The sequence below is a fragment of the Mustela nigripes genome, chromosome 3 (assembly GCF_022355385.1).
Source record: "Mustela nigripes isolate SB6536 chromosome 3, MUSNIG.SB6536, whole genome shotgun sequence".
Lineage (NCBI taxonomy): Eukaryota > Metazoa > Chordata > Mammalia > Carnivora > Mustelidae > Mustela > Mustela nigripes.
In genome coordinates this window covers 65,239,612-65,256,047 of record NC_081559.1, presented here as the reverse complement: position 1 = coordinate 65,256,047, position 16,436 = coordinate 65,239,612, and the positions used below count along the sequence as shown (strand labels likewise).

At 37.5% G+C, this 16,436-nt stretch overlaps 1 protein-coding gene across 1 annotated transcript in view; it reads left to right on the top strand.

Annotated features, from left to right (window-relative positions):
• CFAP210 (cilia and flagella associated protein 210) overlaps positions 1 to 16,203 on the top strand; it is a 37,144-nt gene extending 20,941 nt beyond the window's left edge. The window contains exons 6-9 of the mRNA XM_059394130.1: positions 3,820 to 3,959; positions 7,863 to 8,055; positions 9,212 to 9,376; positions 15,826 to 16,203. Coding sequence (XP_059250113.1) covers positions 3,820 to 3,959; positions 7,863 to 8,055; positions 9,212 to 9,376; positions 15,826 to 16,170 — 843 coding nt within the window. The 3' untranslated portion in view covers positions 16,171 to 16,203. The remainder of the gene's footprint in view (positions 1 to 3,819; positions 3,960 to 7,862; positions 8,056 to 9,211; positions 9,377 to 15,825) is intronic.
• Positions 16,204 to 16,436: the final 233 nt, after the last annotated feature.

Genomic DNA, 16,436 nt, shown 5'->3' with positions numbered 1-16,436 from the left:
TTTTCAGAGTCCATAGTCTCTCATGATTTACCTCCCCTTCCAATTTACCCCAACCCCCTTCTCTCTAACTCCCCATGTCCTCCATGCTTTTTGTTATGCTCCACAAATAAGTGAAACCATATGATAATTGACTCTCTCTGCTTGACTTATTTCACTCAGCATAATCTCTTCCAGTCCCGTCCATGTTGTAACAAAAGTTGGGTATTCATCCTTTCTGATGGAGGCACAATACTCCATAGTGTATATGGACCACATCTTCCTTATCCATTCATCCGTTGAAGGGCATCTTGGTTCTTTTCATAGTTTGACGACCGTGGCCTTTGCTGCTATAAACATTGGGGTACAGATGGCCCTTCTTTTCACGACATCTGTATCTTTGGGGTAAATACCCAGGAGTGCAATGGCAGGGTTATAGGGAAGTTCTATTTTTAATTTCTTGAGGAATCTCCACACTGTTCTCCAAAGTGGCTGCACCAACTGGCATTCCCACCAACAGTGTAAGAGGGTTCCCCTTCCTCCACATCCTCTTCATCCTGGAAACTCTTCATATTTTATTTCTTGTATAATCTTCCATTTTGTCTCTTCTGTTCTAGAGCCCTTCTGATATACATTGGACTTTCTCAATTGATGTTGTAATTAAAAAAAAAAAAAACAGTTTTCTAACTTTTTTAGTCAGGGGAAGTCTCAAAAGTAATAGTCCCTTAAATTTTAAAGTGCAGAGGTAGTCATTCCAAGGCTGAAATGGCAACTCCAGAATCAACAGGGACTGAAACAACTTCTCTCTCTCTCTCTCTTTTTTTTGCTTTGCTATTCTTGAAACCTAGATGGCTTCTGTCATCACAGTTGCCCCATGGCCCTGAATGGCTTCAGGAGCTCTTGCTCTCATATCCACATTCCAGGCAGCAAGAAGGAAGAGAAGATGGGACAAAAAAGAATACCCAACCATCTATTCTCCTTTTAAGGAACATTTCCAGAAGTCATTAATGATTTCTACTAAATCTCATTGGTCATAATTAGTCATACTTAGCTGAAGAGAAAGCTTGGAAATACAGTCTTTTTAGACTAGCATGTTGCCACTCTGAACAAAATCTGGGTCCTGCTTCTAATGCAGAAAAAAAAATAAGCTTAGGTAGACAATTAATTATTCCTGCCATTTTTGGTTTTCTTTTGAGAGTTATTCCCAAATTTGTCTTTTAAGCTTTCTATTGAATTTTAAATTTAGTTACCAAGGGGCACCTGGGTAGCTTAGCCAGTTAAGTAAGGATCCAGCTCTTGATTTTTTTTTTCCCCCCAGCTCTGGATTTCAGTTCAGGTCATGATCTCAGGGTCATGGAATTAAGCCAATGCTCACTTTTTTTTTTTTTTTTTTCCTCTTTAACACAAAATTGTAATGCAAAACCAAATTTATTTCCATGTATAACAGTGAAGATTGGGATACTAGATTAAAAGGAAAGCAGTCTTCTGTCAAACAGATCAAGATTCTTAAGTAGCTGCCTTCGAGAGCTACTGCTATGGATGACTTGTTGGGCGGCCTTCAGATGTTGACGCCTCTTGGCCCCATGTTTCCAAAAACCGTTCAGGTGTGCTTTCCCTCCCAGACAGCCTTTCTAATTCCTCCATGCTCAGCTCAGTTTGTTTGAGATTCTCTCTCTCCCTTTCCCTCTGCTCCTCCTCCTTGCTTGCTCTCTCTCAAATAAATAAATCTTTAACAAAATAAAATAAGCTACCAAATTAAGCTACCAATTAGCTACTAAAGTTTTAATTTCTAAAAGAGTTTTACCTGTAATGCTATTGTTCCTTTTGCATAAAATCTTATTCTTATTCCATGGGTGCAATATTTTTATCTCTTTGGAAATAGACACTTTGGAATGGGACAGACTTTTAAATGCCAATGCTACCACTAAGTAACTATGTAACCTTGAGCTGAAGCTTTCAACTTTTAAAAATGAGAATTAACTTTGTGTTAATTAACTCTATTCTTTACTATTTTTAAAAAATCTGTATGAATATTATAATAAACTTAGAAAAAAAGAGCAAAATATAACTTTTAAGAAATCATTTAGAACAACCACCTTTAACAGTTTGATATTGTTATTAGTTTCTCATGTTGACTAATGCTTCTCCTAACTAGATTATGGGCTTTTAAAAGTAATAGCCATAAGATAGGAGAGTACTTAAGAATGATAAGCATAATAGACCCTGGGTTAAAAATATATTGGAAGATTAAATGTTGCATCTTTTACTTCAATTGGTTTCTACTTATAGTAACTGAATACACTAACATATCTATATATCCAGGCTATTGTGTTCAAAGTCATCTATTTTTGTGATATCTAATTCAGGCTGGAGTGGTAGAATATATGCTGATATGAACAGATTTATATTTTTTGTTTTGAAACATAATGACCTATATTAAAATATTTTGTTAGAATATATATCTGTATCTTGTGTATGTGGGAAAAGAAGGTCTGGACAAGAAACTAGTTTCACAGTGATCATGTCTGGTGGGGGAATTAGGAATATATGGAGATAGTAGATGGGGAAAGAAAGACACTTTATACTGTGTATCTATTAAATATTTTTAATTTGTGTACCATATAACTATATTAACTATTTAAACATTAAATGAAAATATTTAATTTATATTTTCTTTTTTTGTTGTTTTAAAGATTTTATTTATTTATCAGAGAGAGAGAGGGAGAGAGAGCGAGCACAGGCAGACAGAGTGGCAGGCAGAGGCAGAGGGAGAAGCAGGCTCCCCGCCGAGCAAGGAGCCCCATGTGGGACTCGATCCCAGGACGCTGGGATCATGACCCGAGCCCAAGGCAGCTGCTTAACCAACTGAGCCACCCAGGCGTCCCTAATGTATATTTTCTGATTATAAAGTTTTTTAAAGATTTATATTTTTTAAGATTTTATTTATTTATGAGAGAGAGAGAACAAGTGAGGGGAGGGGCCAAGGGAGAAGCACACTCCCTGCTGAGCAGGGAGCCTGACATGGGCATGATCCTAGGACCCTGAGATCCTGAGCTGAGCCAAAGGCAGATGGTTAACTGACTGAGCCATCCATTCACCTGTTATTCAATTATTTGATAGAGAGAGTGAAAACACGGGTTGGGGGAGGCAAAGGGAGAGGAAGAGAATTTCAGGCAGACTCCTCTCTGAGTATAGAGCCCAATGTGAGGCTTGATCTCACAAGCCTGAGATCATGACACCAGCTGACGAAACCAAGAGTTGGCTACCTAACCGACTGAGCCACCGAGCCTCCCCCTAGAATTATTTTTAATTTTATTTATTTTTTTTATTTAATTACATATTTTAAAGAAATGAGATATTTGAAAGGAAATACAGAAAATCATTAAGACAAAATGTCACATATATAATCTCATACCCCAGAGATTAACTATTAAGATTTGATACATTTCTCATTATATCATTATAAAGTTGTATATCATTATAAACTTGTACCTTTATGTTTACAAAACTGAAATATGCTATGTAGTATTTTATAGTCTCCTTTCACCCCACTTACTCATTATTTGTATCTTCCCATATCATTGAGAATATAATTTATTTAACTGTTTTTTCATTATTAAAGATTTAGAGATTGTTTCCAGTTTTTCACTCTTATAAATGACTTTGGGATAAAGTATATGGTACATAAAGCTTAATGCATATCTCTGATTCTTTCTTTAGGATAAATTTCCAAGAGAGAAGTTGAGTCAGAAGCTCTGACCATTTAATAGGTTCTTGTTAGATATTCATATGTTGAAAGATATTTTTCTTTGCAATAGGATAATACATAATTTTTCCCCCAAGGAAAATATGAATGACAAAAATATCATCAAAGCTGTAGAACGGCAGCAGCAAGAGGAGGAAGATGAAAAGATTAGAAAATTTATCAAAGCTAAAAAGCGTCTTATGCAAATAGGGAAAGAAAAAGAAGCTGAAACACACAGGTAAGGTTTTAAAAGTAATTCATGTAATTAATTAAGTACTATCTGAAATTATTATAAATCAGAAGTTGTGATATATGAGAGTAATTTTTTTTTTTAAAGATTTTATTTATTTATTTGACAGAGAGAAATGACAAGCAGGCAGAGAGGCAGGCAGAGAGAGAGGAGGAAGCAGGCTCCCTGCTGAGCAGAGAGCCTGATGTGGGGCTCGATCCCAGGACCCTGGGATCATGACCTGAGCCGAAGACAGCGGCTTAACCCACTGAGCCACCCAGGCGCCCCGAGAGTAATTTTTAAGAATAAGTCATTGGAGGGTCCTGGGTGGCTGAGTCGATTAAGCGTCTGCCTTCAGCTCAGGTGATCCCAGGGGACTGGGAAGACTGCTTCTCCCTCTGCCTCTCCCTCTCTCTGTCTCTGCCATTCATAAATAAATAAATAAAATCTTTTGGGATGCTGGGTGGCTTGGTCTGTTAAGCGTCTGCCTTTGGCTCAGGTCATGATCCCAGGGTCAGAGGATTGAGCCCCACACTGGGCTTCTTGTTCAGTGGGGAGCCTGCTTCTCCCTCTGCCTGCCGCTCCCCCTGCTTGTGTGCTCTCTCTCTTTCTGACAAATAAATAAAGTCATTAAATAAAATTTTTTAAAGAGTAAGTCATTATATATAACTAGGGCATTTAGTGACATGATGGTCTCAGAGTTAGGGTTCCCATGGACTATTAAGGACATTTCTCTGGAAGATGGTTGGAAATAGTGAAATCTCTGCAGTAGGGGAGGGATATGAGCTAGAGATGGCTTTGTGAGCCACTGGAACTGGGGATACAGGTGAGTTCACCTATGGTAAGTAGGTAAGAAATGAAGGTGGCGTAGTCCCTTGGGAAGTCCATATTGAAGGGTCAAATGGACAAAGAAGATCATGTAAAGACCAAAGAATAGTTTCCAGAAATTGGAAGAAAATCAGAGAAACAACCAAGAGAGTTTCCATAGAAGAGAGCAGTCTCAGGGCGCCTGGGTGGCTCAGTTGGTTAAGCCTCCGCCTTTGACTCAGGTCATGATCCCAGGGTCCTCGGATTGAGCCCTGCCTCGGGCTCTCTGTTTGTTGGGGAGCCTGCTTCCCTCTCACCGCCCCGTCTGCCTTTCTGCCTACTTGTGATCTCTGTCTGTCAAATAAATAAATCTTAAGAAAAAAAAGAAGAGAGCAGTCTTTGGTGTTAGGTCAATAGAGGTATTAAATGAGATTTAAAAAAAGATTTATGTATTTATTTTAGAGAGAGAGAGTGGGAGTGGGCACAGGGAGGGAGAGTCTTAAGCAGACTGTGCACTGAGTGTGGAGCCCAACAGGGAGCTTGATCTCACAACCCTGAGATCACAACCAGAGCGGAAACCAAGAGGTGGACACTTAACTGATTGTGCTACCCAGATGCCCCTAAATGAGATTTTTTTTATCTTTTTTTTTTTTATATTTATTTATTTGACAGATCACAAGTAGGCAGAGAGGCAGGCAGAGAGAGAGGAAGGGAAGCAGGCTCCCTGCTGAGCAGAGAGCCCGATGCGGGGCTCAATCCCAGGACGCTGGGATCATGACCCGAGCCGAAGGCAGAGGCTTTAACCCACTGAGCCACCCAGGCGCCCCCCTAAATGAGATTTTAAAAAGGAAATGTTCTTCAGATATGGAGGCCATTGCTTACTTTAGTGAGAAGTTTAGGATGAAGTAAGAGAGAGGAGGCTGGTTGCAGTACCTTGTGTTTCTGTCTACATCCCACTTTTGCCTTGTGCAAAATGTTGCAATGCTTTATATCTCATGTGGAGTATTTACTAAGGCCCATAAGGCTCTCCACCATCTTAATTCCCAGGTGAACCCAGCCTCATCTCTTGGACTTTATCGTGTACTACTATGCTCTCCTTCTTTGCCTCCTCATCACTCACACTGGACTTCTCCGATATCTTCTCTGGGGAATTCTGACCTCCCTAAACTCTTTCAAAAGAATCATTATTCAGATGTCACCTTCTCAATGAGGCCTTCCCTGACCACCTTAATTAAATTTACCCCACATTGTTTATCTGGTGCTGGGCGCTCTCCCCCTTCCTCTCCCTGCGGCCACCTCCCCCGGCCCTGATATGGCTCGTGGACAGCAGAAGATTCAGTCTTACCCCACATTGTTCATCTGTTTGTTTACTTTTTCCTCATTCCAATTATTTACTTTGTTAACTATCCCTCTACCCCAGCTGTAATGAAAATTCTAGAGCAGAGATTTAATGCTTTTGTTTACCGTTGTGTTCCCAACACCTGGAATAGTTTCTGGAACATGGTAGGCAATCACTAAAAGTGTTTAGAGGGCACCTGGGTGGCTCAGTGGGTTAAAGCCTCTGCCTTCGGCTCAGGTCATGATCCTGGGGTCCTGGAATCGAGCTTCGCATGAGGCTCTCTGCTCAGCAGGGAGCCTGTCCCCCCCCACCCCCAACCCTGCCTGCCTCTCTGCCTACTTGTGATCTCTCTCTCTCTGTCAAATAAATAAATGAAATCTTTAAAAAAAAATAAATAAAAGTGTTTAGAATATTGTTGTTGAAAGTCTAGATGCAGTATCACTTTTCTCATGAAGCCTTCCTTTTTTCTCATCTGCCTATGTCACTTTCTAGCTTTCTCATGGTGTGAATCACCCTTTGCTATGTATTGTTATTTGCATAAATGTCTTTTCTCCATTTTAGACTATAATTTCCTTGGGATATGCACTGTGTCCTTTCTTCTCACTTCTCCTTCATAGCTTTGCAAATTCACTCAATACATTAGTGATTCTGTCACATCTAAATTAAAAAGTATTTTTCACCCAATCCCATATGAAAACGCCCCTATTCCTTTAGCAAATACCTAGTTATTGTTAATGACATGCCTGTCACCATTCTCAGCTCTGAACTGGAGAGAGGACTTACCCATTCTCTGACCTCAGGAATCGCATAGTGTAAAAGGACAGTTATCTATCTTCATATAAATAGATGAAGTCGGGGCACCTGGGTGGCTCAATGGGTTCAAGCCTCTGCCTTCGGCTCGGGTCATGATCTCAGGGTCCTGGGAATCAGCCCCATGTCAGGCTCTCTGCTCAGCAGGGAGCCTGCTTCCTTCTCTCTCTCTCTCTGCCTGCCTCTCTGCCTACTTGTGATCACTGTCAAATAAATAAATGAAATCTTAAAAAAAAATAGATGAAGTCAGGGGGCATCTGGTGGCTCAGTTATTAAGTGGCTGCCTTTGGCTCGGGTCGTGATCCCAGGGTCCTAGGATCAAGCCCCACATCAGGCTCCCCTGTGGAAGGAAGCCTGCTTCTCCCTCTCCCACTCACTCTGCTTGTGTTCCCTCTCTTGCTGTGTGTGTGTGTGTCTCTCTCTCTCTCAAATAAATAAATAAATAAATAAATACTAGATGAAGTCAGTAAAGTGCTATGAATAAATTATAAACAGACTATATAGTAAGAGGATGGATTTATTAAGGTTTTGACAACTTTTACTAGATATTTTTGAGGTTTCATTTTAAGAAAGGCCTTTATTTTATAACCTAAGCCTCCAACGTTAGAGGGAACAGGGTGTCTGATTAAGTATTTTGAGAATTTTTCATTGTGAGAATTTTAATACTTTATTTCCTACACACACACACACACACACACACACACATACATGCACACAACATGTACTTACAAAAGATATATGTATTAGTCCCTTTAGATTTTTAAAATATACTTCATTCTAAAAATAAAGTATTAAAAATAGTCTTCACTTAAAATAATCAGTACGTATATAAGGAACAATGAGGCTCCTTTCAGTTTTGTAAAAAACTATAAAATATCTGATTTCTAATGAAATTATTTTGGCTCATAACAAATCTATTCATGAAGATTTAACAAATAATGGTTATTTTGTTACAGGCTAATGGAAGAAAGGAGAGAAAGAATAAATAACTTTCTGAGTGAACTAATGAAAGAGAAACTTGACAATGAAGATTTGATTATTGCTAGAGATACTGCAGAAGCTGAGGCTGAATGGGAAAAAAGAGAAAAAGAAAAATATGAAAAAAACAAAGCAGAATTAAAAGCAATTGCAGAATATAGAGCTGTTGTGGTAAGCAATTCAATTATGACAAATAAAACTTTTAAAAAAAATTAAGTCCTGGGACGCCTGGGTGGCTCAGTGGGTTAAGCAGCTGCCTTCGGCTCAGGTCATGATCCCAGCGTCCTGGGATCGAGTCCCACATCGGGCTCCTTGCTCAGCAGGGAGCCTGCTTCTCCCTCTGCCTCTGCCTGCCATTCTGTCTGCCTGTGCTCGCTCTCTCCCCCCCTCTCTCTCTCTCTGATAAATAAATAAAATTAAAAAAAAATTAAGTCCTGTCCTTGCTTTGGCAGCACTTATACTAAAAAATTAAGTCCTTTCCACTGTAGTTGCCACTCCTTCAGCCTCTCTGACAAAAAACTGGCAAAGATTTGAAAAATAATGTAAGAGTTATCTTCCTATATTCTTTTTTTTTTTAAAGATTTTATTTATTTTATTTGACAGACAGAGATTACAAGTAGGCAGAGAGGCAGGCAGAGAGAGAGGAAGGGATGCAGGCTCCCTGCTGAGCAGAGAGCCCGACACGGGACTCGATCCCAGGACCCTGAGATCATGACCTGAGCCGAAGGCAGCGGCTTAACCCACTGAGCCACCCAGGCACCCCAATCTTCCTATATTCTTGAAGTCAGGCCATGTTTAATTTTTAATGGAAGCTCACATGATAATCAATTATAAATAAGATATTCATAGACACAAAATAATAATCTCTTTTTTTTCAGAACCATCTGAAATGCAAACATTGTTATTCACTTAATATACATTTGAGTGTTTTTCAGACTAATGAAATACAAATTACCCTATTGCATTTCTGTATTTTTTAATCCTTCAGATAATCCTTATGTCTTACATAATTGACTGTTGTAATATTTAATTTAGTTTATAAACATTATAGCAATTAATTTTTTACCTACAAATATTCCTCTACCTTGGGAAGATCTTGCTATTCTGTTCCTGTATTTTATTTTTTAAACCAGTATCATTCAAGTTTTCATTGTGTGTTTTACTGTTATTTGAGAAACAGAACAAAACCAAAGTAAACCAACCATGTAGGAATCAGCCCAGATTCATATAACTTTTGCCCTTTCATTGCTCCTGGCTTTCTGCTTGGAGCTTCCCACTGGTTGATTTTTAAAAAAATGTTTTTTTCTCTTTGCCTTTTAACATCTAGATGAAAAATAAAGAGGAAGAAGAAAAACAGAGGAAACTAGATGCTAAAGAACAATTGCTGGCTATCATGAAAGCAGATCAGATTTTCCAAGAGCATGAAAAGGAGAAAAAACGCAAAGCTGATAAAGAACGTCAAGAACTTCGAGATGCCCATATTCAGCAAATGGTAATTATTCTTAAATGTTTATACTTATTTTAACAATAAATATATAATGTAGAATTCATGCTAGTTTTCTGTTTCCCAGGTGGTTTCATCTGTCAAATCAGATCAAATGACCATTATGGTTATGACACAATAAAATATATAAAAAATGTGGAGTTAATTTCTCTTTTTATCTGTATTGAAGTTCCCATAGTAGGTATATATCCTTTGCACAGATATTTTTCCTTCTATCACTGTACATACTAAAGAAAATGCAAATTCATATGGCAGACCATGATGTTTATCTTCTGTTTTACTTTTTCTTCCCTCTTTATAACGATAGCTCAGAGATTATGCTGTTTGCGAGCTCATAGGTTTCAGAGTTGTGGTGCTAGGGGGTACCAGAAATTTTAGATAACACAAGGAGGACGTGGCATTTCATCATTTATGACTTAAAACTATTTTCCAAGATGGCTATACCATTTTCCATTCCTACCAGCAACATATGCCTGGACCAATTGTTCCACACCCTCATCAACACTTGTTTTTGTTATCCTAAATGATTTCTAGTGCAGTGATATGTCTTGGTGTTGTTTTGCATTTCCCTAAAGAATAAAGATTTTGAACATATGTTCATGTCCTTTATAGACATTTGTGTGCCTTCTTTTATGAAGTGTGTATTCAAATCTTTTGCCAATTATTCAATTGGGTTGTTTGTGGAGTTTTCAAAATAAATTATTTATTTGAGAGAGAATGCACAAGCATGGAGCAACAGCAGACTCCATCCCAGAACCCTCGGATCATGACCTGAGCCAAAGGCAACTGAACCCCAAGCACCCCTGGGATGTTTCCTTATTATTGTTTTAATGTTTTTTTTAAATGTGGTAGAATATATATAACATAAAATTTGCCATTTTAACCATTTTTCAGTGTTCAAGGCCATTTAGTGCATTTACTGTCACCACTGTCCATCTCCATAACTTTTTCATCATCCTACACTGAAATTCTGTACCTTTTCATTCCCCCTTTCCACCAGTCCCTGGTGACCACTATTCTACTTTCTGTCCTGGTAAATTTGATTATTCCAGGTACCTCATATTAGTGGGATCATATCTGTCCTTTTGTATCTGTATTATTTTACTTAGCATAATATCTTCAAGACCCATCCATGTTTTAGCATGTGTCAGAATTTCCTTTTTTTATTAAGGCTGAATAATATCCTATTGTACATATAGACCTTATTTTATTTATACATCCATCCATCAGTAGACATTTGGGTTGTTTCCGTCTTTTGGCTATTGTGAATAATCCTTCTGTGGGTAGGGTATTCACCTATCTGTTGAGTCCTGCTTTCAATTCTTTTTTTTTTTTTTAAAGATTTATTTATTTGACAGAGAGAGAGCACAAGTAGGCGGAGTGGCAGGCAGAGGGAGGAGGAGAAGCAGGCTCCCCACTGAGCAGGGAGCCCAATGGAGGACTCGGTCCTGGAACCCTGGGATCATGACCTGAGCCGAAGGCAGCTGCTTAACCAACTGAGCCATGCAGGTGTCTGAGTCCTGTTTTCAATTCTTTTGTCTATATATACAGAAATAGAATTGCCAGATCATATGGTAATCCTAGGTGTAACTTTTTTAAGAACCACTGTTCTATTTCCTTTTTTTTTTTTTTAAGATTTTATTTATTTTGAGAGAAAGAAAGAGAGTGTGCAAGCAGGGGGAGTGGCAGAGGGAGAGAGTGAATCCCAGACTCCATGCTGGATTTGGAGCCCTACCCAGGGCTCAGTCTCACAGCCCTGAGATCATGACCTGGGCTGAAATCAAGAGTCAGACAGGTGCTGACTGAGCCACCCAGGTGCCTCTTGAATGACTATATTGTTTTCTATAAAGCTATACCACTTAACATTCCCACCAGCAATATTCAAGGGCTTTAATTTCTCTGAATATTCAACATTTGTTGTGGTCTGGGTTTGTTGTTGATGGTTTTGTTGTTTATGATAGCTATCATAATAGGTTTGAAGTGGATTTCACTTGTGGTTTTCATGTGCATTTCCCTAATGATGAGTGGAGTGGTATTGAGCATCTTCTGTTTATTAGCCATTTTGGTTCAGCCTGAATACTTCCTTTAGCCAGGTGGGTTAGCAATCAATCATTTCAGTTTATGTGTTTGTGGAAATGCCTTTGTCTTCATTTCATTGGGTATGAAATTACTGGGTATCATTCTTTCCCAGCCCTTTGAGTATATTGTCCCATCATCTTCTGGCCTTCATTGTTTATCATTAGCAATCTGCTGTTAATCATATTGTTGGTCCCCTAAATGTGATGCATCATTTATCTCTTGCTGGTTTAAAAAATTCCTCTTTATATTTTTGGCTTTTAGTAAATTGACAGTTTGCTTGACAGTCAACCAATATGTGGGTGGAGCTTATGTTCAGTTCATTAATGAAATGATTTTAACCCTGGCGCACAAGCGATGTGTGGGTTGAGGATGTTATTCCTAAGAACAGCAAATTCACAATTTCCCCCAGGCTTCTAAGTTTTACTAAACTCTTTGGGGTCCCTTGTGTGAATGTGTAGTTTATCAATGAGACAAGGATGTCTTCAGCCCTTCTATGCTCATCTCACTTCCAGAATCTTTCCCTTCAATTTCTAGCTGCTTTTCTACTCAATCCAAATGGAATCTGCCATCATTGTCCAGGAAATCTGCAAATTTTCACCACCTGAGCTGGAGGGATAGCAATATCCCCCAGGCAATCTTGCATTTTTTTTTTTTTTTAAGAAGGATTTTTTAAAGATTTTATTTATTTATTAGAGAGAGAGAGAGAGCACAGACAGACAGAGTGGCAGGAGGAGGCAGAGGGAGAAGCAGGCTCCCCACCGAGCAAGGAGACAGATGTGGGACTCAATCACTCTGGGATCATGACCTGAGCTGAGGGCAGCCGCTTAACCAACTGAACACCCAGGTGTCCCCAATCTTGCATTTCTTACCTGACTTAGTAGCAGTTTTTCATGAAAAAACATTTCTCAAGTAGTTGCTTATACATGGTCATTTAACAGTGCTTTGAAATGGGAATTTCAATAATTAAATAATCAGCTTGGTTTTTAGAGAGGGGAAATGGCCAACCTCTTCATGTAGCAATTGACAGAAGTAGGATCTGCCATATTATTTTTAAGCAAATCCCAGATATCATTTTATCAATGTATATTTAAGTATATATCTCTCAAACTCAGGGACTCTTTACAAATTTACATAATCACAATTCCATTATTACATCTAAACCAATTAATATTCAGTGTTTAAATTTCCTTTAAATTGCCTTGTATTTTTTTTAGCTTGTTGGTTTTTAATTTTTTTTTTTTTTTTTTTTTTAAGTAGACTCTATGTGCAGTGTGGGGTTTGAACTCAAGACCCTGAGATTGAGTCACATGCTTTACAGACTAACCCAGCCAGGCACCCCTTAGTGGTTTTTTTTTTTTTTTTTAAAGATTTTATTTATTTATTTGTCAGAGAGAGAGCGAGCACAGGCAGACAGAGTGGAAGGCAGAGTCAGAGGGAGAGGGAGAAGCAGGCTCCCTGCGGAGCAAGGAGCCCCATGTGGGACTCGATCCTAGGATGCAGGGATCATGACCTGAGCCGAAGGCAGCTGCTTAACCAACTGAGCCACCCAGGCGTCCCCCCCCTTAGTTGTTTTTAATCAGGATCAAATATGGTTCATATATTCTATTTGGTTGATATGTCTTTCAAGTCTCTTATCAAACGTTCCTTATCCACCCCTATCCTCTTTTAAGTTCTTAAGTTCTCTTTTTTTGTCTTTTTTGTTTCTTTTACAACTTACTTGTTGAGGGTTTTTACTGGTTTACAGGGATTGTATTTTTGAATTACTACAGCCTGCATTTTTATGGATGAACCCCTGTTGTGTAGTTTATTATGTTTCCTGCATTTCAGGTAAAATCTAGTTGAGGTCAGATTCAGGTTCAAATCTTTTGGTGAAAACTCCTCTTATGTGGTGTTGTATACTTCCATCAGAAGGCACATGGAACAGCCTTTGATGATTATTGCCTTGATCTCTTAGTTCATGAGGTGGCAAGATACTATTATTCTCTCATTTTTTCTTACTCACTTGCTCAAGTCTTCAAAGAACTTTTCATGATCAACAAGTTGGTTTCCCTAAGGTAGAGTTTTTAAAGAAAGACAGAATACTTGATCCCTTCCCTTTATTTTCCAGTATTCAAAATAATTAGCCCTCTAGCATCTTCTAAGATGCTTGTTACTTTACCCCCAGCTGTTGTAATTTTTAGGAATTTAAAACGATGTTTTAAAAGCTTTTTAAAAACCGATTTATGCTTAATGCAATAAAAATCGAGGCATCAATAATATGATCCATTATGATAATCCTTCCCTTCCCTTGTCACTTCGTTTCTGTACTTCAGATGTTTCTCCTTGCTTCCTTAATATCTTTCCACAAATTGCTATCAAACATATCCTAGTTGCTCTGTAAGTTACTAAATTATAGCATTTTACTTTTTATGAGTGGTTTTAGCTTTTTCTGATTTCTCAGTCTTTTTGAAGGTCATTTTCTTACTTTTTCAAACTCCTGGTATTTTATCACCAATTCAACAAATAGCACATAAGCATTTTTTTTTCCAGCACATAAACCTTAATTTCAAATTGTATTTGAATTAATTTGAATTTGAGTTAAATTCCAAAAAATTGGTGTTTAATACATTATTATTGCTCTATTTACTTATATATTTCAGTGTACAGTAGTTATCAGGTTTGGGCTCTTTTATACTAAAGTGTTGGTTACTGATTTAGGAAAATATTTTCATAAATATTAAAGATATTCATATGTAGATAAAATCACTCAATTTTTGACAAACTCAAATTCAGCATTTCTTAAAATCCTGCTAAGACAAAAAGTTGTCAATCAAACTTCATTAAAATCACCTCATATAATCAGTTAAAAGAACAATATTTTTGCAAACATAAAGAGTTTTTTAGATATAAATTGGCTTTTGGTATATCGTTTAGAGTACTTACTCCACTCAGTTCCAGATCAACCAATGTACATTGGTAAATGTCACTTGTTACAACTGCAAGTTCCTGGGAAAATAAAATGTAATTGGTTTAATTTGGTTTAGATATTCACTCATGATTTAACCTTATTTGACTGGTTTAACCAATATACATATACAATATATGTATATATATATATATATATAAATATATATAGTATATATATGTATCATATATAACACTTGTATGTGATACATATATATTGGTTTATATATATATATATATACATATATACATATATATGTGTATATGTATATATAGGTTTAATTTGGTTCAGATATTTACTCCTGATTTAACCTTATTTGGCTGGTTTAACCAATATACATATATATGTATATGTGTATATATGTATGTACACACATACATACATATACACACACACACACACACACACACACTAACCTTATTTGGCTGATTTAACCAATATACATGGTATATTGGACTGACTCAGAATGGTGGACTTCAGTGAGTTCCTCCAGAATAGCAGATGGCGGGAAGGGCACCTATCTGGCTCAGTTGGAAGAACATGCAACTCTTCATCTCAGGATCAGGTGTTTGAGCCCCACATTGTGTAGAGATTAAGAAAAAAAAGGATAGTGGATAGGTTGGAGGCAGTGATTGGTAGGTCTTCTATACCTGCCAAAGTACACATTTTTATAAATGGTAGAAACAGGATTCTTTTTTAAACATATAATGTATTATTTACCCCAGGGGTACAGGTCTGTGAATCATCAGGTTTACACACTTCACAGCACTCACCATAGCACATACCCTCCCCAATGTCCATAACCCAACCACCCTCTCCCTTTCCCCTCCTCCCAGCAACCCTCAGTTTGTTTTGTGAGATTAAGGGTCTCTTACAGTTTGTCTCCCTCCTGATCCCATCTTCTTTCATTTTAGAAACAGGATTCTAAACTCAGTTATTTTTTACCTAAAATTCATGCTTTTAACTACTTTGTTATATTGTTTGAAGATATGTTACTGCATAAGGTTATTTCATTGAGATTGATTTGTTACCATTTGAAAAAACTCGGAGATGAATCACATAGCCTAGAAATATGAACTCCCCAAATTAAGAAAAAGGTATTATTTTGAGAATGCAGCATATAATACGTATGTGCATACAAAATGTGTCAACTTTATGTTATCAGTAAGGCTTCTTGTCAATCATAAACTTTTAGAAGTCTTTTGGAGTCAAAAGTTATACATGAATTCTTTACTGTACCAGGAGTTGGTGTCCCTAACCCCCATGTTGTTTAAGGGTCACATGTAGTTTTTAAGTCAGAAATTGCTACCCATCAGTGAGTTTAGAAAATTCTATCTACAACTTCAAATGCTATGGATACTTAGAAAATTGATCTCTACCAATATTAAATTGCTTTTTTTTCTTTCCCATATAGGCACAAAATAAATTTAATGCAAAGCAAGAAAAACAAGCAGAATTAGAGTATTACAGACTTACTGAAGCTCTTGTGGCTGAAAAGGAGAAGGAATTTCAGGATTATGCCAGAGAAGTAATTGAACTGGAGTCTGAATCAACAAATAAGTATATCTATCCTCTTGTAAAAGCTGTACGGGAAGGACATGGAGGTGGCCGTGGACCAGTGTTTGTGGACAGAGGTGGATTAAGACCCAGTTATCAGGCAAATGATGTCACTGGAGTCCAGCTCCCTTTTTATAACTCTCAGGGATCAAAATATAGTAATTTTGAAAAGTCTAAGGGAAGGCTAGGTTTTACATGGTAGAAAAAAGTTTATTTTTGATAAACTTTTATTTTGATTGAGAAGACTAAGTTGTAGCTCATAATAAATATTATGAGCTACAAATAAGTGAATTTTATGCTTGTAATTTATTAATAAAGCTGCTCTTCATCAAAGTGCAATTGTCTGTTTAATATCCTTCACTACCAAAGTTTAACAGATCCCTTTAATAATGCATATGCAAGTGTAATTTTAGCCTTTAAAAATATGTATTCAGTGGCACTAAGTAGAACTATAATATTGTACAACCA